The sequence below is a fragment of the Balaenoptera physalus genome, assembly GCF_965194825.1.
Source record: "Balaenoptera physalus genome assembly, chromosome: 16".
NCBI lineage: Eukaryota > Metazoa > Chordata > Mammalia > Artiodactyla > Balaenopteridae > Balaenoptera > Balaenoptera physalus.
In genome coordinates this window covers 68,096,575-68,122,143 of record NC_138898.1, presented here as the reverse complement: position 1 = coordinate 68,122,143, position 25,569 = coordinate 68,096,575, and the positions used below count along the sequence as shown (strand labels likewise).

Sequence of the window (25,569 nt, the reverse complement as noted above, 5' to 3'; positions counted from 1 at the left end):
GACGATGAATGAAAGTCTGTCTCTCCGGTCAAGGAAGCTTGCACAGCACCCTCTTCCCCTCCTCCCCTGGCTGGGGGAGCTGAATTCAAAACACCTTCCTCCGCCAACTCAGCAGTTCAAGTTCAATTACTCCCTAGCATGCAGAATGCATATTTCACTAAAGGGTGATACCTTCTCTTCCTGGACCATAAAATCCTGTCCTTGGGGCGGGGCACTGTGACCGAATCACTTACCTATGCGCCTCCTTAAATGAGGTCTGTGGTTCCAAGGTTGGGGACCTTCACAAGATGCTTAGAAGAGGGAGACTGTGGAATAGAGTGACAGAGAGCACAGACTGCCTAGGTTCAAATCCCGGCTCTGTCATTTATACTGTGAACCTTGGGAAAGTTACTTAAGCTCCCTACGCCTCAGTTTCCTCACTGTAGCATGAGGTTTAAATGAGCTAATATTTGTAACACACCCCAGACAAGGCCTGGTTCTATTAAGCATCGTAACTGTTGGCTGTTGAAACATAACAGTACATTCCTTAAAGGAATAAAATACATAAGGAGGACAAGAATAGTGCCTGGCACATCGTAACTGCTACATAGGCATCATTACCATTATCACGATTACCCTTCTATTTGCCTCATTATTCAGGGGTCTGATTCAAGGAAACCTGCGTACCTCAGGGTTGGCACATTTTTAGGAATCTGCAACAAGTGAGAAAAGTGGTATGAAGATTTTCAGGAATGAGCCGGCTGCATTTAGGTTTGTCAAAGAACTACACAGACAAGGCACTCTGAAATCTGTACATCGATTGGAATGGGGCAGTCCTGGGTCTGGATCCCAGTGTGCTGCTCCCCAGCATTGCAAGCTGCTTCCCTGCTCTGAGCCTCAGTTTCCTCATCTGTGAAGTGGGGACAGCAACAGTTCTATCCCACAGAGTTAGGAAGATTCAACTGAGATAGTGAGGTAATATCTGCAGCGCTTTCATTATCCCTGCCACATAACTGGTACTCAGAAGAGCAGCAATCTCTAGCCAGGAGTCCTTAGTCTCAATTCTGTATATAACACCTTCTTACATCCTGATTTATTATTTTTTGTGTGAGCAATTAACATCATATGTGCATGATTTATGATTTGTTTTTAAACTGGACACTGTACAGTATCTTTTCATTTTTGTAAAAATAACATACTATCAAGTTTGTCTTTAGATAGCCCTGTCCTTAATCGTATTTTCAATAGCCACCAACCTTGCCTGGTAGAGTACAGGGGTTTAAATTGGCACAGAAATTTAAAGCACGTTTTATTGGTACATGGTACAAATTAGTTACAGATAGAGTTTGGTTTTTTCCCATCTTCGACTGTCTTTGATTCAACTTGTACAAAATAGCTGTTGTTCTATTAACTGTATACCACTCTGTGATTGCAAATTAATATTAACAGTAGTAGTAATAAAAAAAAATAACATCATATATGCAAAACACCTAAAGGATGCCCGGCAGCTGGCACTCAATAAACGTTAGCGCTCCTCCCTCTCCCACATTCCAGCCTGCTCCGAGGCTGACACACAGAGAGGGAGTTGGACGCATTCTATTGCCTTGGATTACACTCAAACCTTACTTGGCTTGGGAAAATGAATAATTGCGGAAATTTGCTTATTTTCAAACATGCTAAGAGTTTCTTTTTAAGAACAACGGCTCACATTTGGGCATTTATTATGTGCCAGGCGCAAATTGGCTCACACGTATCATTACATTTCATCCTCACATAACCCTATGAGGTGGCCCTGATTTTCAGAGGAACGAAGTTAGAATGACTTGCCCGAGATCCCAGGGGTGGCCAAGAGCAGAGCCGGGACCTGAACCCGGCAATGGCAGACCCAAGGATACTTAATGGAGGCCTCTTTCCCTTGTGCTGGGGCCTGGCACGGGTTTCGTGTGACTCTTCTCCTGCTCCCACGCCCCTTCCTTTGAGCTTGGGTTTTGTTGAGGCTGAGTCTGTATTTTATTTATTTTTTCATTTTCCCCAAAGTATTTTCTCTCTGGTTCTGGTAGATAGGGGCTGGGGGCAATAGAAATGGGAGATGCAAATGAAAAAAAGGGAGAGTTATCATAAGTGACAAGTCTTAGGGCAGTATTGACCAAGATAGAGACCAGGTCCAATTATGCTGGCAGCATGCATTTTTGTCTTTCTGCATGTAGATTTAAGGCCCCACTGATCATAAATAGCTCTGGGTGGAAGGACAGACACTTACTGCAGAGATATCCTTAAGGATATTTTGTTTTCTGGGGAAACACACACACACACACACACACACACACACACACACACACACAACGATGTCAGATATCTGCTCTAGCTCAAAATAATTTCCTTTTCTATTAAGACCATGCATCAAAGTTGGACAATCCCCAGCAAACAGGAACTTATGTTTTGGCTTCCTATTTGCAAAACAGCAAGCATTTGTCACTCAACCTTCTGGAAGATTAAAATAAAAAGAATTGATAAACTAGAGAGAACATCTAAAGTGTAGGACTGAAAGGAAAGTGAATATATATATGTAAAATATATATAAGCATATAATAATTTCTACTTTTATTTATCTATTTTATTTAACATTTTCCAGTACATGATTAAGCAGATGGCAACATTTGCATCAAGATAAATATTGTTCAGTGATGCATATTTCTGTATACAAAGTGTAATGCACTGCTCAGGCAAAAAAAAACTCCATTGAGAGTGTGAGAAAAACAAACCATCAATAAAATACCCTCTGTTCTCTCTGGTCTCAAAACATTTGGATAGAAAGAAAAGCTACGCCTCTGAGGCTGTTAGAACCAGAGGCGATCTGGATACAGTGAACCAATTTTTCAAAGTCACTGCCAATGTCTGAAAAAGTCCTGAGTTATCTGAGTAATGTGAAGTATGAGGAATTTCTGCCGAAAAATCAACATTTCAAAGGGGTCAGACAATACAGAAAGCCCACTGTACTTTAAGAGTGTGCGAGTGAGTGTGAGTGTGTGTGTGTGTGTGCACAATAAAAAATTAGGTTTCTTAAATGAAACTTACTGAGTAATAGTTTATCTAAGGGCACAAGCAATAAATGTGAGGACTTCAGAGGATCACTGGGGGCAAAGGGAAAGAAAATAAACATTCGTTCCATTAACATACAGTTCTCTTTCATTCTCCCCAAGATTGATTCAGAACCTGTAGTGTGATCTTTTTGACACTCTCCTCAATGTTTTCCCTCCCTTCATAAGTGAGCCCATCTGTTTCTTACATTCTGAGATGACAATAAAATCCACAGCTTACTGGAGACCTAATGAAGGGATGAGTATCACGGCAGCAAAAACTCAGCTGCCATCCACCCAATAATTCTAATATGTAAGAGCTTTGACAGGGACGGAGAGGAAAAGGGGAGCTTGCAGATCTTTTAGGGATATGCCCGGCTCGCACCACCTGCACTCTCTCTGGCTCTGTCTACTTGAGAAACTGGGTGTTTCTTCTTGACTTCTTAAAATGCACCAAAATTACAATCAGGCCCTTCCACTGGGGTGCAGCTCCCCAAACATAAAAGGTACAAGTGCAGACCCAACACAGCCATAAATAAATAAATAAATAAAATTAAAAAAAAAAAAAAAAAGGTACAAGTGCAGAAGCTCTGGGAGGTTGAGCACAAGGAAGCAGCAAGGTCTGGTTGAGAAAATGCTTGGTACACAGCGCCTGCCTGACACTCCCTGGGACACACCCACCGCCTCTACCACCAGAGCCTCGGAGTCCCTCTGCATCGCAAAACCACAACTGCCCTCCCCACCTGCATCCTCTGCAGAGCACAGAGACGAAGCATCATCTCCCAAGCACGTGCCTCACCAGCTCTTTATGAGAGTCATCTGGAAAATCACAGGGAATTTTTTTTATGTCCCACTCCTGGGTCTCCCTCCAAAGCATCACGCACCGGCAGCCTCGGCAGGGTCTGCAAACAAACCACATGCTCTGAGGGCCTCAGTGGCCTGCCGAAAGGCCTGGTCCTCTCCTCCCAGCCTGCAACCTAAGCTCAGACAACGCCGGACTTTGGGAACAGCCTGCCCCCTTCTGGTCTCCTTGAGCTCCGTGGAAGGGCAGGGCTTGGGTGGGCACAGCTAGAGAAGGACAGACCCCCAGCTCCATCCGGCAGGTCTGCGCTGTGATTTCAGGATCTAGCAGGGCACTGGGGTAGACGTCGGGGAAGGGAAGAGAGAGGACACAAACAGATAAAATAAAGTACAAATCCAGGAGAGACAGCAGTGAACAACCGCACGGTAGACAACCACAAAGAAGGGAGAAGGGCAGAAAAAAAATACAGGTTATGTCTATATCAGAAGAAACTGAGACACTGGGAGACGTGTGTAGGGGGATAGTCACTGAACTTATAGATGAAAGCAGAGTTTCAGAAAAGCAAAGCAACTCTGCTGCTGGAACTGGCGTTCCAAAAGGAATAAAAAAAGGAAAAGTGGCATGCTCCCACTTACCTTCCCAATTGCAAACCTCAGTGCGGCTGAGCTGGGGGATGAGAGAGTAAGACACAGAACTGAATGCACAAAGAGTAGGTGTGGACATAGGAACCAAGGTGTCAGGGACCCAGGAAGAAATCAGCCAACCAGGCCTTCCTTCCCTCCACTTGTTTCAACAGGTGGTATTTGCCTGAAAAGGCACCTCCTGATGCCTGTCTGGACCCCCGGATGCAAAGGGTACAGTAAGCCCTGTGCCTCCTACGTGTTCCCCAGGCTAGTGGTGCGTGTCCTGAACCCCCTCCCACCCCACCTCCCCGCAGGGCTCCGAATCTAGAAAGAACTTCTAATTGCATTTCTGCCCACACACAACACTATCCACTCCTGGAGTTCAAAGGCAGTGTCTGAGAGTACTCTTTGCTATAAATAAGAGGCATTTGGAATGTTCTGGTTCTCCATCAGGAATCTCACTCCACTCTCCTCCCCACAAATGGGGAAAAGATGTCTCTCCCTGCTACCCACACAGACCGGCCAGCAACGTGAAATGCCATCGCATCACGTCTTGGGCTGGCTCAGCCCACAGGTACAAAGAGCCGCACTGTGGCAAAGAGGGTCGCCTTGACGCCAAAGAAGTTTAGCAGATCAAAGAGCATCACGCTGTGTCCGAAGGCAGCCTTCAGTGAAGGCTCCCAAAGTGACAAAAGACAGAGACATGCATTCAGTACCTAAGAGCCTGAAACTACCCCCTGGTGTCTAATGTCTGTAAGGGCTGGGAGAAACTCTGTAGGCAAGCGGAGTGATGAAGATACAGACAGACACACAGCACATGGTTATGCCTCAAGACAGACACACCCACAGGGCACTGAGACCCTGGCCCAAAGTTGGGGACTCTGACCTCTCCTGTGTGCCCCTAGCTCAGTGGGCTAAACAAGTCAGCCCAAAGAAGGTGTGCAAGTCACCCCTGGAGAAGTTGGGGGCAGGGTAGAAGACACCCAGATGGCCCCAGAAGATCTGCAGAAGGAACAGTTTCAGAACATGGTCTGTTCACACCCAAGGAGGGCAAAGTAAACCCACAGGAGCCTAAGCCGAGATGATCTGATCTGACACACAGCTGGTGACAGGAATTAGCCACACACAAGACAGAGAGCCAGACACAACCACCTAGGAGAAGGGGCCATGCCCTGACACTGGAGAGAGGCACCAGGACAGGGCAAGGTTAGACACGGGCAGGGTAGAGACAGGAGTCTCAGACATACAGGGATGGAAGAAGGAGACTCAAAGTAAGACCAGGTACCCAAGACTGAGTCTTGACTCCGGGGCACGGCTGAGGACTTGGGACACCGATCCCAGACCCCCTCGCAGGCCAGGCAAAGACAACGAGGCAGCATGCTGAGAACTGAGTTGCCTGCACCCAGCTGGGCAAAAACCAGAGATGCGGCGAGCACCACCGCCTAGAGCAGCAGCTGAGGGTCCCGGCACGGTCCAGGCACTCAGCCCGGGAGCGAGGCGCCAACACCCACAGGCACAGAGCAAGTCGGGGCGCCCAGCGAGAGTGACGGGGGACAGGGGCCCAGACAGGCTCCGGTAACCCCCAAAGCGCCTCCTCTGGAGATAACTTCCCCAGACCCCAAGGGGGCAGTCCTCAGACTCGGGATGGGGCAGCCCTCGGCCCCTGAGCCTGGGAAGGGACCCAAGCCTGCTGGCTCCACATCTCTTTCCCCTGGAAGCCGGGGTTGAGCGGGGTTCAAGGGCTGGCGGGCGTGGGGTCGGGCCGCCTGCCCGCCTGCCTCCCTCCTTCCCTCCGGGACGCGAGCCGAAAAGGCATCTTACCAGCGCCCGCGCGGCCAGTGCCCCTCGGCTGGCCGGCTGCTGCGCGCGGGGTGCTTCGGGGCCGCCTCCCCGCGCCCGCGCCGGCGGCCCCCGTCCTCCTCCGCCTCCGCCGCCTCCTCCTCGGGCTGCAGCCGGCTCGGCGGGCAGGTCCCGGCGCTCGCGGCGCGGGGCCGGGGGCGGCTGCTCCGCGCCGCCGACCGCTGCGCCCCCGCGGCGTTCCCCGGCCCCGGAGTCGAGGCTGCTGAAATTCCACACGACCAGCGTCTGCAGCAGCAGCACGGTGAGCGCCGCGAGCAGCGCCGAGTGCGAGCGCCGGGCCAGCCTCCGAGCGCACGGCGCCGCCACCATCTTCGGAGCGCGGCGAGCAAGCGGGGCGCGGGGGACCCCGGGCGCTCCGGGCCGCCCCCGCGCTCCCCGCGGCTCCCGCGGCCGCCGCCGCCGCCGCTCAGGCTCCCGCTCGGGCCGCCGCCGCCGCCTCGGCTCGCCGCTGCTCCTCCGCCGCCGCCGCCGCCGCCGCCGCCTTCACCGCCGCGGCGCGGAGTTTTCAGACGGGCAGGGACCCGGACGTCACCAGGAGGAGGGGAAGGCGGGGAGGCGGGGAGCTGGAGGCCGCGGAAGGGGGCGGCGGGCGCGCGCGCTCGGGCGGGGCGCGCGGGGAGGGCGGGGGCCTAGCCCGCGGGGCTCCCCCTCCCCGCAGCCCCTTGCCTGGGCCGGGGACGCCGGGGACGGGAAAGAGGCTGCGGGCACGCGGGCCGGGGTGGAGAGGGGTGGGGCCTGGGGGCGGAGCACGGGAGGAAAAAGGAGGAGGGAGAGGAAGGGGGTGGGGGCGAGCAGAAGGGGCCCACACCACCATCCCCCCCGCAGGACCCGAGCCGGAGTGGGTGGGGGAAGGGGGACAGTTCCCGCGGCCGAAAAGACGAGGAGGGGTCAGAAAAGCAGGGGGAGCTTTGGGTGACGGTGGGCCCGCTCAGAATCTAGGGGAGGTCGGGAAGCTCTGGGGGGTCCTTAGATCCCCTTCCATGTGGGAAGCAAGCACGAGGCAGCTGTGTGGAGCGGGCTCCCCGCCCGGAGTTTGCGGTCCAGGTGTCTTCTATGGGCACAGAGACTGCTTGGCAGGTGGAGACGGGAGAAACGTGTCAGGAATGTCTCGGCCAGGGAAGGGGCTCACGCGGCGGACCCCTGGATCCCTGGCTTGAAGGGGCAGGGAGGAGGCTACAAATGAGTGTGAGTGACTTCTGAATCACACCCCACCCCCTAGTGCCAAAGATGTACTAAGTGCTTTATTGAATCACTTCTCTGATCCCTAAGGACGAACAAGCCAAGAGACTTCCAAACCCAGTTGGCAAGCAAGTGCTTTCATGGGGAAAGGGAGACCCAGTGGAGTTTCTCAACCTTCACTGGCTGCAAGCCCCAAAGTCTGGCCCCTGCCTTCCACCAGGTCCATTCTTCTCATCCACCCTGAAGCCCGCCTTCCTGACTGCACAGGGCTCACCTCCTGGGGGAACAGGTCTTGCCTTCTAAAGTGGAGTTCCTTCCCATCAGGGCTGGACTGTCCTGGTGACCTTGAGCCAGGAGGACTCCTCCCTGGGCCTGAGCTTCCTCCTCTGCCAATGACGGTTAAGGCTGACGATCCCAACGGACTCAAGTTTCATAGTCAGCCTTCTGTGACTCAGTCTTTCCCTCCCGTGTCCTCTTGCCCAGCAGCCCTGAACACATGGTGAGCGAATAGAGGGAGTGGGTGGCCCAGACAGGACTTAGCACTATCAGAATACAATAGCAGATCAAATCCCCAGCTTGTCAATCTTGGACTCAGGGTGAACGTTTTGCATCTTGTCCACTGTGTTTGTAAACCAGATCCTCATTTTAAGAGAAGAAAGTGAAGGATCCATCAGAGGAGGCAGGGAAGAGATTGTTTCATCCACTCAACGACAGTCTATGGACATCAAGCTGTGTCACACACTGGGCGAGGTGCAGGAATCCAAAGGTTGGTAAGGCTTAATTTCCCCTTCAGCAAGCTTGGGGTCTAGAGGAGCCAGATGTGCATGTCGGTCATTAACAAGCAGTGAGGTCGGTGTCACTTTGGAGATGTGCACAAAGTGCTGTGGGTTCATGAGGGTGGGGCGGGAGTGACCACCAAAAGATGCTTTCTGGATCCGCGTAATAAGCCAGCCCGCTTCCCTGAACTGGGGGTGTAAAACGCCAGGTGGTGGTGTGGGGGGCGGTCTGAACTTCAAACGAGACTCAGCCTTCAGACTGTCCAAGCCTGGCCAGCGGTGTGGCCAGGCATAGAGGCCTCCCCCTTGTGCTTAGCCCACCTAGCCAGGAGTGAGCTAGAACAGAGGCAAGCTCCTATGGCCATGCCACAAGTCTTCTGTCATCTGCTTATCACCTGGGAATATTTTGGTTACAAGTAATAAAGCATATATTATACCTTTAAAAATAGAGTTTGCTGGATCATATAACCAAATGTTCCAGAGTAAAGATATCAGGTGAAGTTTGATCCAGCAACTCAGAACTATGACCTAGGACTCTTTTACTCTCCATCTCTCCTCTCTGCCTTTCATGAGGTCTGCTTCATCCTGAGGTTCTCTCTTCATGTCACAGCCGGGCATCAGTTAATTGTATCCTTTGTTCATTTCTAGCCCAGTAGAAGGAGGGTCAGTATTTCCCAGCATTCTCCTCAAAGCTCCAGATATTCTCTCTGTCTGAACCAGCTTTAGGTCATAGGTCACCCCTAAACCAAGCACTGTGGCCAGAAAGATAGAATGTGCTGATCAGCTTGGCCAAGGTCCCATATGCCTCCTCTGGCACTGGGGCGAAGCCAGCTTCCCTACAAGCACCTGGATGTTCTGTAGGGATCAGGATCTGACAGGAAGTTGGGAATAGGCGCCGGGGAGGCTGCTTCTACTCTATGCAGCCACTGTGATGCTTACATGACCTTGGGCAAGCCACTCCTTTCCCAGGACTTCAGTTTCTTTAACGCCAAATGAAGGATTGGATGAGATGGTCCCCAAGATCATCATGTCATGTCCCCAAAACTCTTCCTCAGTGTCTAAAGAGAGCTTTCCAACCCAGCAGAGGCTGCCCTGGAGACTCTCGTCATCCCTGCCCTCCAGCCCGTCTTTCAACGGCTCTGCTGTGTTTTTCCTCTAAGCAGCAATGATGTTATCTGCTTCCTCCACGCGATACGTTTAACCACAGTCCTTTGGGGCCCACACTCTGGTTCAGCTCCCTCGAGGGCCACAGGCTGAAGGAGTGAGGTTAAGGATCCAGGCCCCCAAGTCCCTGGAGAAAGAGAGAGTGGTTTGTTTATCTCAACTCCTAAAATGCCGCATGAAAAAGAGGTTTAAAAGCTCCAGGCAGGTTATGGGTGCCATAAACAGCTTATGTGAGGTTTTTAGGATGAAAAATCACCTGAGATAGAGGAGCGGGAAGGCAGGATTCTAGGGACCATCTTCCTGCCCCAAGACAGACCAGCAGCACCTCAAGCACCTTCGTGGAGCTCAAGCACTGCCTGAGACTCTGGCAGCAGCAGCCGTTAGCAACAGCAGCAAGTTTCTTGAGAATTTTTAAAGCTCATTCAGTCATTCAACACAGATGTATTGGACCCTATTATGTGCCAGGCGTCATGCTGGGCAAGCGAGATATAGAAATGAGGAAGATTCCCTAAGGAATTTTTCTTTTTAAGTGCGGTTCTTACTCTTGCATTAACTGAGAGCCAGAGCTCAAAAGAAGTTCCAGCTGATTTGTGGGATTCCCTTCCCTTCCCCATCCCCAAATCTTGTTTCATCACCGCTTTCCAATGAGAGGAGAGTAAATCAGTGAATCAGTAGTTTTGAGCTCCTGGTTTGCCCAGCACTAGGCTCGGGGCCAAGAGGGAAATCGGGAGGAGAAGGGGGGGGGGGCGGTCTTCACCCTCAAGGAGCTGTCAGATTCCCAGCTCTGCCGCTTTTTAACTGAGACTTTCAGCATCAGTTGTTCCCTTCTTTATGCCTCAGTTTTTTCATCTGTAAAATGGGGGGATAATAATAGGGCTTTTCTCATAGATTTCTTGTAAGGATTAAATTAGATAACCCATGTAAAGATTTTTTCTACAGAGATTGGCACACAGTAAGTGCTCAGTAAAGGTAAGGCATTATTGATTTCACTTACAACAGTAAGGCAGTGTCTAAAGATATAAGAGGGAAAAAAGCGTAGTCAGGGAAGGCAGCCTAGAAGAAGTGGCACTAAACCTAGTCCTTGATTTTTTTTTTTTAATTAATTAATTTATTTATTTATTTTTGGCTGTGTTGGGTCTTCGTTTCTGTGCGAGGGCTTTCTCTAGTTGTGGCAAGTGGGGGCCACTCTTCATCGCGATGCGCGGGCCTCTCACTATCGCGGCCTCTCTTGCTGCGGAGCACAGGCTCCAGACGCGCAGGCTCGGTAGTTGTGGCTCACAGACCTAGTTGCTCCGCGGCATGTGGGATCTTCCCAGACCAGGGCTCGAACCCGTGTCCCCTGCATTAGTAGGCAGATTCTCAACCACTGCGCCACCGGAGAAGCCCCTAGTCCTTGATTTTGATGGAGGACTGCCAAGTACCCCAAGGGCGGGGACCTGGTCTCATTCTTCTCGGTTCTCTCTGGCACTTTCCATAGTGCAGGGCACTGAGTCAACTTTGGTTGAGCAATGAACACCAATGACAGGCGTGCAGCTGGAAATGAGCCTGGTGTGTTCCTCCAGTGGCAAGACAGCTGGCGAGTGGAGCTTGGTACTCACAAGTTCGCAGACCCCATCACAGCAACTTTTTAGTTGTATGATTTTAAGCAAGTTGTTTAACCAGACCTCAATATTTCCATGTGTAAAAAGTGAAAGAGAGTAATACCTATTTCTTAAGTTTACTAGGGGGCAGGGGCAGGGAAGCAGCGTCATATATTTCCTATAAGATGTTGGCACTGACCAATGGCAGAGTTGAAGGAATGTTAGCAGGCTGGTCTGTAAGGAAATGCTCTCCCCTTCTCTCAAATAGTTCGGGCAGAAGGTACCAGAGACCTAGGGCTTGGCATGCCTTCTTCTGAATTTAAATAAACTTCAGCCTAAGAATAAATTTAGTCAAATACATGGTCATTATTTTTTTAAATCTTAAGCATGTGCCTGTTTCTTTTTGGTTTGTTAGAGGCTTTTTTTACCCAGACTCTACAAACTGACCCTGACTTTGCTCTTAAAAAATTAAAAACCTCCCCCTAGGTTTCACTTCTGCATCAGAGAGAAATCATCCACATGGGTCACCTGTTCCTGAGTGTCAGTAGGAGAGTTATGCATGGCACGTCCATCTTCCCATCCCCAGGAATTCCCAATCCTCTCCAACAAGTGCATGCAAACACCAGGGTTCCAGGGCGCTTGGAGGTCAGAAGAGCCAGGATGCCCAAAGCCCCTCCCTCGGGGCCCCCAGAAGCACATGAAGCCATGAACACGCATCACCTGTACCACACACCCCCCCCAACCCAACCCAAGAGAAGGAAACAGCCTCTGTTCAGACCACAGGCTTAGGCAGACGACATGCCCCGCCAGACTCACAGCTGTGCTTCTGAAACCTGCAGCTTTTCCAGAGAACCATCCACCCACTGTATCAGCAGAGGGAGCTCTAGGTAGCAAATAACTTTCCTCTGACAGCAGACTGTACTTTCCTATAGAAAAGATTTGCAGGAAACAACAAGGAAAAGCGGGGGTCCTAAGTGGAGCTGGCGTCCATCCTGTGCAGAAGAAAACCCCACCAATTTGCAAGGGTAGCTTGAGGGGTGGGGGTCAGGGCTGGGTAGTGATCTGGGAGAGGAAGAGACACCAGCTGAGGAAAGGATGCGTGAAAATCACCACACTGCTTAGCGGATTATCTGACCTTGTTCTGTACCAGCCCTTTGACCCACTTCTAGACATCTCACAGCCTTTGTACTACCCTCTCAATGATGTGATGTTTGAAAAGGGACACACTCCAGATCCAAGTCTTAGACTAGTTTGGCAGACTTTTTTTTTCTTTAAAATAAATGTTTATTTTGTGTGTTAGTGGTGTGCAATCTTGTCCCTAGGGCTATAGGCTTAGAACTGTGGGAGGGCAGCAGTGATGATAGTGGTGATGATGATAATGATGATGGTGATGGTGAGAGTTAAAATATTTTGAGCACTTACTGTGTACCAAGCCCTGTATTGAGACTGTTAACAATCGTAGTCACCAAATATTTACTGCGAACCTACGAGATACCCAGGATGGTGCTCATGTCGGGGCATTCAATGCTGAATAAAACATGGAAGGTCCCTGCTCTCCTGGAGATTGCATGCTAGATTCTAGATTGCAAATGGGACCAAGATAAGTAAATAAATATGGAAACAAGTAATATCAGAGAGTGATGAGTGTTCTGAAGAAAATTAAAAGGAGCCATCTGCTAGAATGACCAGAATAGGGCAAGTTTAAACAGGCTGGCCAGGGGGCCTCAGTAAGGGGGTTACACTGGAGTGTTTCGTGAACTGTCTCATGAAACCCAACTGTTTGAGGAGTCTTTCTTTAAAGCACCATGATCTGTCGGCTGAATAAGTAACAGATCTATTTTTTTCAAACGTGTATACATGCTCCTGTAATGTATAAATGACAAATGCCGCTTAATTCATAGTAGTTCTTTTGTCGTTTTGCATTTTCTCAAACAATGATTAGTGAAAACTCAGCAATTTGCGTGGTATGATGGGGGGATGGAATGAATTAGGAAAAAGTTCATTTAAAAAAGAAAAAAGTTAAAAGGATACCATCTTACCAAAAAAAAAAACATCTGTAACGTCTTATGGAAAAACCCAAATGAACCTTTTGGCCAACCCAATAATATTACACCTCAGTCTTTTTTGTCCAAATACCCTTTTGTCCTATTAACTTTACATTCACGCCTCTCAGAGGTTCTGTGTGTTACCGATGTTTCTGTCTAGTCCCTATGTCTTTAAGTTGGTAGGTTCAGCCTTGTACCCCAAACTCTTCTCCTATCTTGTTTGCAGCCTCTGTTCTGCACCGTCATCTCAACCCATCTTGTACCTGTTGTTATTCCTCAGTGTCGCTCAAGTCTCTTTCGCTTGTATAACTCAGGAATCCATTTCAAAAAGACTCAAGGGAAAAGGGCATTTATTGGAAGCCTCTGGGATATGCTTGAGTCTGCTAGCTGCCTGCCAAATACCCATTCTTCCCTTCTTGCTTGATAAAGAATCCTGATTTATTTAGGGTGATGATATGCCCAAACAGAAAACAATGCTTCCCAGCTTTCCCTGAAGTTTAGGGTGATCATAGAAAGAACAGTAGATATCATTGTGGAGCTTCCAAGAAATCCTTTGGGGGAGGGTGCTAAATCAGTTGGGATGAGTACCCTTTAGCACCTTGTCATTCCCATTCTGTCTGGAATATAGAAAGGATAGCTGGAACTCCAGCAACCATCTTGTGACCATGAGAATAGAAGCCATTACTCACAAGTAATGAGCCAGAAAGAGAGAAGCAGCCTGGATCCCTGATGTCTTTGTGGTCTGCTGTATATGGCCAACTCTTGGACTTTGTTTCAAACCTGAGAATGAACCCCCGATTGGTTAAAGCCATTCAAAATGGGCTTCTGTTTCTATAGCTGGTACACTGAGGTGTGTGATGGAATTGAACAATCTAACTGAAAGAAGGTTAGGGATAAAGGTAGGCCTTGGAAAGAGCTGGAACCAGAGAGCCAAACATGCCAGTCAGTCCCTCCATCTTCTGTCTCTGCTTCTCTCTGCACGCTTGGTTAATTCTCTCTCTTGTCAGAATGATGCGCTCCACATTTAAAAAACACAGCTGCCCAGCTTTTGAGTGTAAAGTCCCAGGGCCACCATAAAGGGACAGGTTTTCCCTCTACAACCATGGGCCTCAGGTGGGCCCTCAAGGCTGCTCTACCCCTCTGCATTTTGCTAGTCTGGTCACTCTCCCACACCCTGGTCTGCACTCCCCTCCAGTCTCTAACATCCCTCTCCCTTCCTCGCTTTCCTGAGGACCTGCTTTCTAGGTCACTGAGGAGGGAAGAAGCGAGCAGAAGGGAGTTTCCACAAGCTCCCTCTGCCTCATTTCCACACTCCCCTGCCTGTGCATTGACTACGTTTTGATGGACACACTAGCCAGGCTCCTGCCTGAGGCTCACTCTCCATCTGCCCACGAGACCCCAGTCTCTCTCCCCAGTTTATGGACATCACTCCACCGCTTCCCTCTCTCCTTTCCTTTATCATCATCTCCCCCCACCGGCCCCCCACTGTCTACAGCATCATTCTTTCCAGGATTCAAATTTACTGCTCCTTCTCTGATTAAAAACAAAGTGGGACTTCCCTGGTGGTGCAGTGGTTAAGAATCCGCCTGCCAATGCAGGGTACACGGGTTTGAGCCCTGGTCCGGGAAGATCCCACATGCCGCGGAGCAACTAAGCCTGTGAGCCACAGCTACTGAGCCTGCACTCTAGAGCCCGCAAGCCACAACTACTGAGCCCATGTGCCACAGCTACTATAGCCCACGCGCCTAGAGCCCATGCTCTGGAACAAGAGAAGCCACTGCAATGAGAGGCCCGCGCACCGCAATGAAGACCCAACGCAGCCATAAATAAATAAATAAATAAATAAACAAATAAATAAATTTATAAAAACAAACGAAGTCCTCTCTTGGCCCCAGTTCTCCATGTTTCTGTTCCCTTTGCAGCAAAAGTCCTCAGAAGAGTTACCTAACTCACTGTCTCCAGTCCTCCCTTCCCATTTTCTCCTAAATCAGGCTTTTGCTCCCCGTCCCCACACTGGACTTCACACACACGCTAAAACTGCTCTTAAGCCCATCGTCTCTCACCTCCCATGCTGCTCCCCTCCCTATTACTCACGGTCCCCCATCACCCTGGCTTCCTTGCCGTCTCTGGCTTCTAGACCCTTCTCACGACACTGCCCTGGTTATTCATCCTGCCTGGAATGCTCTTCATCAGGATCTCTGCATGCCTCCCTCCTTCATTTGTTCAAGCTTTTGCATCCATGTCACCTTCTCATTTAAGCCTTTCCTGACTATCCCAGTGAAATTGCAGCCAACACTCCCAATCACCTTTGCTGTAGCACTGATCACCTCATATAAAAATCATTTATTACGTTTGTATGTCTGTCTCACCCATAGATTATAAGCTCCATGAAGGCAGGTGTTGTCTGTTTTGTTCACTACTCTACCTCCAGCACTAAGTGCTTGGTGCATAGTAGGTGTTCAATTAAATTTGTTGGATCAATGAATGAATCACTTTCTTAGACATAGTCCAAAAACATCTCAGCAAAGTGTGTTGATGATCCTGGCTTGAGCCTGGTGCTACCTGGGACCCATCAACTGTAGATACAGGAATAGGGTCCCATAAAAAGATGGAGAACTTATGTTAGCCATGTAATGAAGGGGCCATTTGCAGGAGGGGAAGACCAACCATGCCATAGATGTCAGATGCATGGTGATGCTTGAGAACAAGACTCTCTCTGTATCCAAACCATCCCAGTTTGAATCCTGCATCTACTTCTTACTTCTTGCCTCTGAGGCTTTGACAAGTTGTTTCACATCCCTGTTACCCTCCTCTGAGGATTGCCTGGAGCTTAAATAAATGAGTTAATATTAAAAAGCACTTGAACCAGTGCCAAGCACAAAGTAACACCAAGTTCAAAAACTGAAAACTGTTAGAAAAATAATGAGAACTTGATAAAATAAATACATTTTTGAAGAAATCAATACTCTTCTTTTCCATACCAAGCAGAATAGAAATACATAAGGACAGGAGAAATTGCATTATGCAACTGACAAAATCAATTTAATAGGTATGTAGAGAAACATACTTACGTTAACAGAAATAAGTATTATTTTCTAGGAGCCATGAAGTCTGAACATAAAGTCTCAACAAGTGAAATAAAAGAGATTTTGCTCGGGCATCATCAGAAAATCTACAAACAACAAATGCTGGAGAGGGTGTGGAGAAAAGGGAACCCTCTTGCACTGTTGGTGGGAATGTAAATTGATACAGCCACTATGGAGAACAGTATGGAGGTTCCTTAAAAAACTAAAAATAGAATTACCATATGATCCAGCAATCCCACTACTGGGCATATACCCAGAGAAAACCATAATTCAAAAAGACACATGCACCCCAATGTTCACTGCAGCACTATTTACAATAGCCAGGTCATGGAAGCAACCTAAATGCCCATCAACAGACGAATGGATAAAGAAGATGTGGTACATATATATACAATGGAATATTACTCAGCCATAAAAAGGAACGAAATTGGGTCATTTGTTGAGATGTGGATGGATCTAGAGACTGTCATACAGAGTGAAGTAAGTCAGAAAGAGCAAAACAAATATCGTATATTAACGCATATATGTGGAACTTAGAAAAATGGTACAGATGAACCAGTTTGCAGGGCAGAAGTTGAGACACAGGTGTAGAGAACAAACATATGGACACCAAGGGGGGAACGCAGTGGCGGGTGGGGGTGGTGGTGGGATGAGTTGGGCGATTGGGATTGACATGTATACACTGATGTGTATAAAACTGATGACTAATAAGAACCTACTGTATAAAAAAATAAATAAAATAAAATTTAAAAATTAAAAAAAAGAAAAAAAAGAGATTTTGCTCAAGCCAAAGTCTCTCTGATAATAATCCAGTAATATTTAGAAATACATTTTTTTAGAACTTTAAAACTTGAGAAACACAATCCTAGACAACAAAATTCAATCTTTTTTTTAAAGCAATAAGTAAAAGAACACTTTATAACAGAATCTATAGAATACAACAAAAGCTGTAGTTAGAGGAAAATTAATAGACTTCAATGCCTTTATTATAAAGAATGACTAATAAAACAATAAGAGAACTTGTTATAAACCCCAGGATGTTAGGATAAGAAAAAAATAAACTAAAAAATTCTGAATAGAAAATTAATAATTATAGAATCTGATGTAATAGACTAGAAAGCACAAATAGCAAAAAAGAAAAAAAGCTCAAAACCTCATTTTTGAAAATACCATTTTGGGTGAAGGGAATCAAAAGGTACAAATTTCCAGTTATAAAATAAGTCCTCAGGATGTAATGTACAGCATGGCAACTATAGTTAATAATATTGTATTATATATTTGAAACATCTGAAAAATCAGATCTTAAATGTCCTCATCACAAGAAAAAACAATTGTGACTATGTGTGGTGATGCATGTTAACTAAACTTATGGTGATCATTTTGCAATATATACAAATATCAAATCATTATGTTGTATGCCTGAAACAAATGTAATATGTCAATTATATATCAATTAAAAAATTTAAATTGGAAAAATGAAAATACCAGATTAAACCCTACACAGGTCTGATTAAGGAAGAAAGAAAATGTGGTCATATCAAAAAGAAGACATAACCAAGTTACAGAGAAGAAGACAAATGGAAGAGAATGTCATATGCAATTCTACAGCAGCATATTTGATAATCTAGATGAAATGGCTACTTTTTTGAAAAAAAAAATATAAAATGATCCAAGAAAAGGTAGAACATTTGAAGAAACCAATTACCAAAAAGAGATGAAAAGTTTAGCATTAAAAAAGACCTGCAGAACAGAGAGGTTCATAGCTGAGTTCTGTATAATGTCATGTGGAAAACAAGTTGCTCCAATGTTTTTTTTTCTATTAAAGTATAATTGACATAATATTATATTAGTTTCAGGTGTACAGCATAGTGATTTGATGTTTTAATGCATTACAGACTGATCACTATGGTAAGTCTAGTTAACATCTGTCACCATACAAAGTTATTACAATATTATTGACTACATTATTTGTGCTGTACATTACATCCTGTGACTTATCTGTTTATTTTCAGTTTATTTTATTTTTTAAATTGAAGTATAGTTGATTTACAATGTTGTGTTAGTTTCAGGTGTACAGCAAAATGATTCAGTTATACATACACATATATCTATTTTTTTCAGATTTCTTTTCCCTTACAGATTATTATGAAATATTGAGTATAGTTCCCTGTGCTATATAGTAGGTCTTCGTTGGTTATCTATCTTATATATAGTAGTGTGTATATGTTAATCCCCAACTCCTAATTTATCTCTTCCCCTCTGGTAACCATAAGTTTGTTTTCTATGTCTGTGGGTCTATTTCTGTTTTGTATATAAGTTCATTTGTATCATTTTTTTTAGATTCCACATATAAGCGATATCATATGATATTTGTCTTTCTCTGTCTGACTTACTTCACTTAGTATGATAATCTCTAGGTCCATCCATGTTGCTGCAAGTGGCATTATTTCATTCTTTTTTATGGCTGAGTAATATGCAATTGTATAAACATACCACATCTTCTTTATCCATTCATCTGTTGATGGACATTTAGGTTGCTTCCATGTCTTGGCTATTGGAAATAGTGCTTCAATGAACATTGGGATGCATGTATCTTTTCGAATTGTGGTTTTCTCCAGATATATATGCCCAGGAGTGAAATTGCAGGATAATATGATAGCTCTATTTTTAGTTTTTTAAGGAATCTCCATACTGTTCAACCTAGTGTCTGTACCAATTTACATTCTCACCAACAGTGTTGGAGGGTTCCTTTCTCTTCACGCCCTCTCCAGCATTTATTATTTGTAGACTTTTGATGATGGCCATTCTGACTGGTGTGAGGTGATACCTCATTGTAGTTTTGATTTGAATTTCTCTAACAATTAGTGATGTTGATTATCTTTTCATGTGCCTTTTGGCCATCTGTATGTCTTCTTTGGAGAAATGTCTATTTAGATCTTCTGCCCATTTTTTGATTGGGTTGTTTGGTTTTTTTTATATTGAGCTATATGAGCTGTTTGTATATTTTGGAGATTAATCCCTTGTCAGTCACAATATTTGCAAATATTTTCTCCCACTCTGTAGGTTGTCTTTTCGTTTTGTTTATGGTTTCCTTTGCTGTGCAAAAGTTTTTAAGTTTAATTAGGTCACATTTGTTTATTTTTGTTTTTATTTCCATTATTCTAGGAGATGGATCAAAAAAGTATGCTGTGACTTATGTCAAAGAGTGTTCTGCCTATGTTTGCCTCAGGAGTTTTATATAATAGTATTTGGTCTTCCATTTAGGTCTTTAATCCATTTTGAGTTTATTTTTGTGTGTGGTGTTAGAGAATGTTCTAATTTCACTCTTTTACATGTAGCTTATTTATTTTTTAACTGGAAGTTTGTACCTCCTCATCTTCCTCCCCTATTTTCCTCACGCCCCCCCACCCCCCCTCCCCTCTGGCAATCAACAATATTTTCTCTGCATCTGTGAATCTGTTTCTGTTTTGGTACATTTGTTCATTTGCTTTGTTTTTAAAATTCCACATGTAAGTGAAATCATATAGTATTTGTCATTCACTGTCTGATTTATTTCACTTAGCACATTACCCTGTAGGTCTATTCATGATGTTGCAATTGGCAAGATTTTATTCTTTGTTACAGTGGCGTATTATTCCATTGTATGTGTGTATATATGTATATATATACAATCTTCCTTATGTCTTCGTCTATCAATGGACACTTAAGTTGCTTTCATATCTTGGATATTGTAAATAAGGCTGCAATGAACATTGGTGTGTATACTTCTTTTTGAATCACTGTTTTTGTTTTCTTTAGGTAAATACCCAGAGTGTAATTGCTGAATCATATGGTAGTTCTACTTTTAAATTTTTGAGGAACTTCCATACTGTTTTTCACAGTGGCTGCACCCATTTACATTCCCGCTAACAGTGCACAAGGGTTCCCTTTTCTCCACATCCTTGCCAATGCTTTGTTGGCTCTCTATTCTGTTCCACGGATCTATGTGTCTGTTTTTCTGCCAGCACCATACTGTTTGATGACTCTAGCTTTGTAGTATAGTTTGAAATCAGGGAGTGTGATACCTCCAACTTTGTTCTTCTTTCCCAAGATTATTTTGGCTATTCAAGGTCTTTTGTGTTTCCATACACATTTTAGAATTATTTGTTCCAGTTCTGTGAAAAATGCCATTATTATTTTGATAGGGATTGCATTGAATCCATAGATTGCATTGGGTAGTATGGTCATTTTACCAATATTAGTTCTTCCAATCCATGAACACAGTATATCTTTCTATTTGTGTCATCTTCAATTTCTTTCATCAGTGTCTTACAGTTTTCCAAGTACAGGCTTGCTAATATTTTGTTGAGGACTTTTGCATCTATGTTCATCAGGGATATAGGCCTGTAATTTTCTTTTCCTGTGGTGTCTTTGTCTGGTTTTGGCACCAGGATAATGTTGGCCTCATAGAATGAGTTCAGAAGCATTCCTTCCTCTTCAATTTTTCGGAATAGTTTGAGAGGATAGGTATTAACTCTTCTTTCAATGTTTCATAGAGTTCACTTGTGAAGACATCTGGTCCTGGACTTTTGTTTGTTGGGAGTTTTTTAAAGTACTGATTCAATTCCATTCCTAGTAATTGGTCTGTTTATATTTTCTATTTCTTCCTAATTCAGTCTAGGGAGACTGTATGTTTCTAGGAATTTATCCATTTCTTCTAGGTTGTCCATTTTATTGGTGTATAATTGTTCACAGTAATCTCTTCTGATCCTTTGAATTTCTGTGATGTCAGTTATAACTTCTCCTCTTTCATTTCTGTTTTTATTTAATTGGGCCCTCTCTTTTTCACTTGATGAATCTAGCTAAAGTTTTATCCATTAAAAAAGTCTTTTCAAAGAACCAGCTCTTAGTTTCATTGATCTTTTCTATTTTTTTAGCCTTTATTTTTCTTATTTCTGCTCTTATCTTTGTTATATGTTTCCTTTAATTAACCTTGGGTTTTGTTTGTTCTTCTTTTTCTAGTTCCTTTAGGTGTAAGATTATATTGTTTATTTGATATTTTTCTTGTTTCCTGAGGTAGGCTTGTATTGCTATAAATTTCCCTCTTAGAACTACTTTTGCTGTGTCCCATACATTTTGGATTGTTCTGTTTCCATTACCATTTGCATCCATGTATTTTCTGATTTCCTGTTTGATTTCTTCAGTGACCCATTGGTTGCTTAGTAGTATATTGTTTAGCCTCCACGTGTTTGTGTTTTCTGAAGTTTTTTTTTCTTGTAGTTGATTTCTAGTCTCATACTGTTGTGGTTGAATAAGATGCTTGATATGATTTCAGTCTTCTTAAATTTATTGAAACTTGTTTTGTGGCTTAGCATGTGTTCTCTCCTGGAGAATGTTCCATGTGCACTTGAAAAGAATGTGTATTCTGCTGTTTTTGGTTTGAATGTTCTATATATATCTACTAAGTTTATCTGGTATAATGTGTCATTTAAGGCCAGTGTTTCTTCATTGATTTCCTGTCTGGATGATTTGTTCATTGGTATAAGTGGGGTATTAAAGTCCTCTACTATAATTGTATTACTGCCAATTTCTCCCTTTATGTTTTTTGATATTTGCTTTATATGTTTAGATGTGCCTATGTTGTATGCATATATATTTGCAACTGTTACATCTTCTTGAGGGACTCAGTCCTGTACCATTATGTAATACCCTTCTTTGTCTATTGTTACAGTCTTTGTTTTAAAGTTTATTTTGTCTGATATAAGTATTTATTGCCAGCTTTCTTTTTTTTTTTCCATTTACATGGAATACTTTTTTCCATCCCCTCACTTTCAATCTGTTTGTGTCTTTAGATCTGAAGTGAGTCTCTTGTAGACATCATATATATATATATATATATATATATATATATATATATATATATATATATATATATATATATATCTTATACATATATCATGCATATAAGATATATATGTATATATTATACATATATCATGTAAGATATATGTATGAGATATATATATATATATATATATATATATATATATCATACATATATCTTTTTTAATCCATTCAGCCAGTCTATGTCTTTTGAGTAAAGCATATAGCTCATTTACATTTAAAGTAATTATTGGTAGGTATGTACTTATTGCCATTTTGTTAATTGTTTTCTGGTTGTTTTGTAGTACATTTTTGTTCCTTTCTTCTTTTGTCTCTTCCCCTGTGATTTGATGACTGCCTTTATGTGTTATGTGTTTGGATTTTCTTTTTTTTTTTATTTCTTGTGTGTGTATCTGTTACAGATTTTTGTCCTGTTGTTACCATGAGGTTTATATATAACTATATACTATTTTAAGTTGATGATCTCTTAAGTTTCAATGCCTTCTAACAATTCTGAATTTTTACTCCCTCACTCAATATTTAATGTTTTTTGACATCATATTTTATGTCTTTTTGTTTTGTGTATCCCTTACCTGCTTATTGTGAATATAGATGATTTTACTACTTTTATCTTTTAACCTTCCTGCTAGCTTTATAAGTAGTTGGTCCACAAGCTTTACTATATGCTTGCCTTTATGAATGAGACTTTTCCTTTTGTAATTTTCATATTTCTAGTCATGGTCTCTTCTTCTCCTCTTACAGAAGTTCCTTTAACATTTCTTTAAAGCCAGTTTAGTGGTGCTGAACTCTAAGCTTTTGCTTGTCTGTAACACTCTTTGTCTTTCCTTCAAATCTAAACAATAGCCTTGCTGGGTAGAGTATTCTTGGTTTTAGGTTTTTCCCTTTCATCACTTTGACTATATTGTGCCACTCCCTTTGGGCCTGAAAAATTTCTGCTGAAAAGTCAACTCATAGTCTTATGGGAGTTCCCTTGTATGTAGCAAGTTGCTTTTCTCTTGCTGCTTTTAAGATTCTCTCCTTATCTTTCATTTTTGCTATTTTAATTGTAATGTATCTTGGTGTAGACCTCTTTAGGTTCATCTTGTTTGGGTCTGTCTGTGCTTCCTGGACCTGGATGCCTGTTTTTGTTCCCAGGTTAGGGAGATTTGCAGCTTTTATTTCTTCAAATAAATTATCTGCCCCTTTCTCTCTCTCTCTCTCTCTCTCTCTCTTCTCCTTCTGGGCCCCCTATAATTCAAATGTCAGTATGCTTGATGTTCTCACAGAGGTCTCTCAATCTGTCCTCATTTTTTAAAATTCTTTTTTCTTTTTTCTGTTCAGCTTGGGTGATTTCCACTACTCCGTCTTCCAGTTCACTGATTCATTCTTCTGTATCATCTAGTTTATTGTTGATTCCTTCTAGTGTTTTTTTGTTTTGTTTAACATTTCAGTTATTGTATTCTTCAGCTCTGTTTGGTTCTTCTCTATGTTTTCTCTTTTAAACTTCTCACTATGTTCATCAATTCTTTTCCCAAGTTCATTGAGCATCTTTATAATCATCACCTTGAAGTCTTTATCAGAGAGACTGTTTATTTCCACTTCTCTTAGTTCTTCTTCTGGGGTTTTGTCTTGTTCCTTTGTTAGAAACATATTCCTCTGTCTCCTTTGCCTAATTCTCTGTATTTATGTCTACATATTAGGTAGGTTTGTTACATTTTCCAGTCTTGGAGAAGTGGCCTTATGTAGGATACATCCTATGAGACCCAACAGCATACTCTCCTCTAGAAACAAAAGCTGTATATTCTAGGGGTGCCTGCTGTACAGGCTGTATATTCCCTTCTGTTGTGGAAGTGCCCACTGCTATTGGCACACTGGTGGGCGGGGCTGGCCCCTGGCCTGGTTGGCTGCCAGGCCCTGCCTTATGCAGAGGTTGCTGACCTGTAGGTGGTTTATGCCAGGTCCCAGGGTTTTGCCTGTGGGGCCTATGTGGGCTGGGGCTGGTGCCAGACTTCTGGTGGATGGGTCTGTGTCCTGTGGCAGCTGGCTACAGGGCCAGGAAGGTCCAGGGTTGGTGCTGACCCACTGGTTTGGGGGGCCAGGTTCCCAGAGCAGCTGGCTGGGGGTACTGGGGGGCCTGGGGCTGGTGCCCACCTACTGGTACTCCAATGTTGTTTAAACAATTGCAAATCATACACAGTGATGTTGAGACTTGACCAAATGATAGAATCACCTGGAGCATTTTTTAAAACTAATGATGTTCAAACCCCCTCCACAGAATTTCCTATTCAATCCCTCTGGGTTGTGCCAGGTATCAGAATCTTAAAACAGCTCTCCAAATGATTCTAATGTGCAGCCAGGGTTGATAACCTTGTCCACAGAAAGTAATTAGAAGTGTTTCAATTCTTTTAAAACCCAGTTCTGATGGATAGCACCAGAAAAGAAAACTATAAATAAATTTTACTTATGAATAAAGGCAAATCTTTTCACTAAGCTATTGGCACCAAACGAATAAAGTGTTATGGCAAAGGAGAGCTTATTCCAGGAATTCAAGGCTTGTTTGGATCAGGGAAGGTATCAACATATATATTAATTACATCAATATTAAAGGTGAAGCTGAAAAGCCATTTGAATAAATTTGGTAGTCATTTCTAATAAATCAACAAGTAAATCATTAATAGAAGGAAATCACCTAAATATAATTTAGGCTAATGAATAAAAACCCTATTCCAAATGGTGAATTATTTAAATAGTTACAAAAGTTCTTGCAAATGCATTAAAATAAGAAAATAAAATAAGTGTAAGCATTGGAAAGAAAATTTTAAACTATTTTTACTGATGGTTTGCTTGTATACTAAGGAAACTAGTAGACTTTAATAAAAATTAAAACAATAATCTTACTAGAATCAATAAGAGTGTTTGTAAGATGACTGGAAACAATAAAATTATATAAATATTAATAGCTTTTCTCTATACTAACAATGACTTTGAAATGGATATGGGAAGAACTTAGATGGAAAAAATATCCCAATCACAATAGCACCACCAAAAAATAACTTGGGGAACAGTTAAGAAGAGAAGCTCAGGAATTATATGAAGAAAAGTATTTTAAAAATAATTTTTACAATCTCATTGAATTTCATAAAACAAGATTCACACAAATGGAAATAAATACCATATTTCTGAGTGCGAAGATTGATATAAAATGCAAATATTACCAAAGTTAATGAAATTACCTTAAAATTTCAGTATCAATTAGAATTTCAACAACTTGCTTTTAGTGTTGAGGAGAGGGAAAGTAGGAGACTAGATTAAACAAACGGAAGAGGAGATGCCCTAAAATAGCCAATAAATAAACAAATGTCAAGGATAGACTTGCCTCAACTTATATCAGAATATAAGTCAAACTTAAGCAAATAAATATGTTATTGCTGGTTTAGGAATAGAAAAAGGTAGATAATTTAGATCTGTTACAGAGAACTCCTTATATGACAAAGGTGATGTTTGAATCCAGTAGGAGAATATGGTCTATTTAAAGT

The 25,569-nt window shown here is 43.5% G+C and overlaps 1 protein-coding gene and 1 long non-coding RNA gene across 5 annotated transcripts in view; one reads left to right on the top strand and one right to left on the bottom strand.

The window, feature by feature from the left end:
- The window catches only part of XYLT1 (xylosyltransferase 1), a 306,713-nt gene extending 299,669 nt beyond the window's left edge, over positions 1 to 7,044 (bottom strand). Inside the window, exon 1 of the mRNA XM_082432554.1 lies at positions 6,303 to 7,044. Coding sequence (XP_082288680.1) covers positions 6,303 to 6,650 — 348 coding nt within the window. The 5' untranslated portion in view covers positions 6,651 to 7,044. The remainder of the gene's footprint in view (positions 1 to 6,302) is intronic.
- LOC309646343 overlaps positions 6,454 to 25,569 on the top strand; it is a 62,135-nt gene continuing 43,019 nt past the window's right edge. For 2 of the 4 annotated variants that reach the window (XR_014255299.1, XR_014255300.1), the window contains exons 1-2: positions 6,454 to 6,582; positions 8,157 to 8,286. This is a non-coding gene — a long non-coding RNA (uncharacterized lncRNA). Of the gene's footprint in view, positions 6,583 to 7,137; positions 8,020 to 8,156; positions 8,287 to 16,184; positions 22,049 to 25,569 lie in introns of those variants that run through there. The other 2 variants (XR_014255302.1, XR_014255301.1) reach the window with 2 other exon arrangements.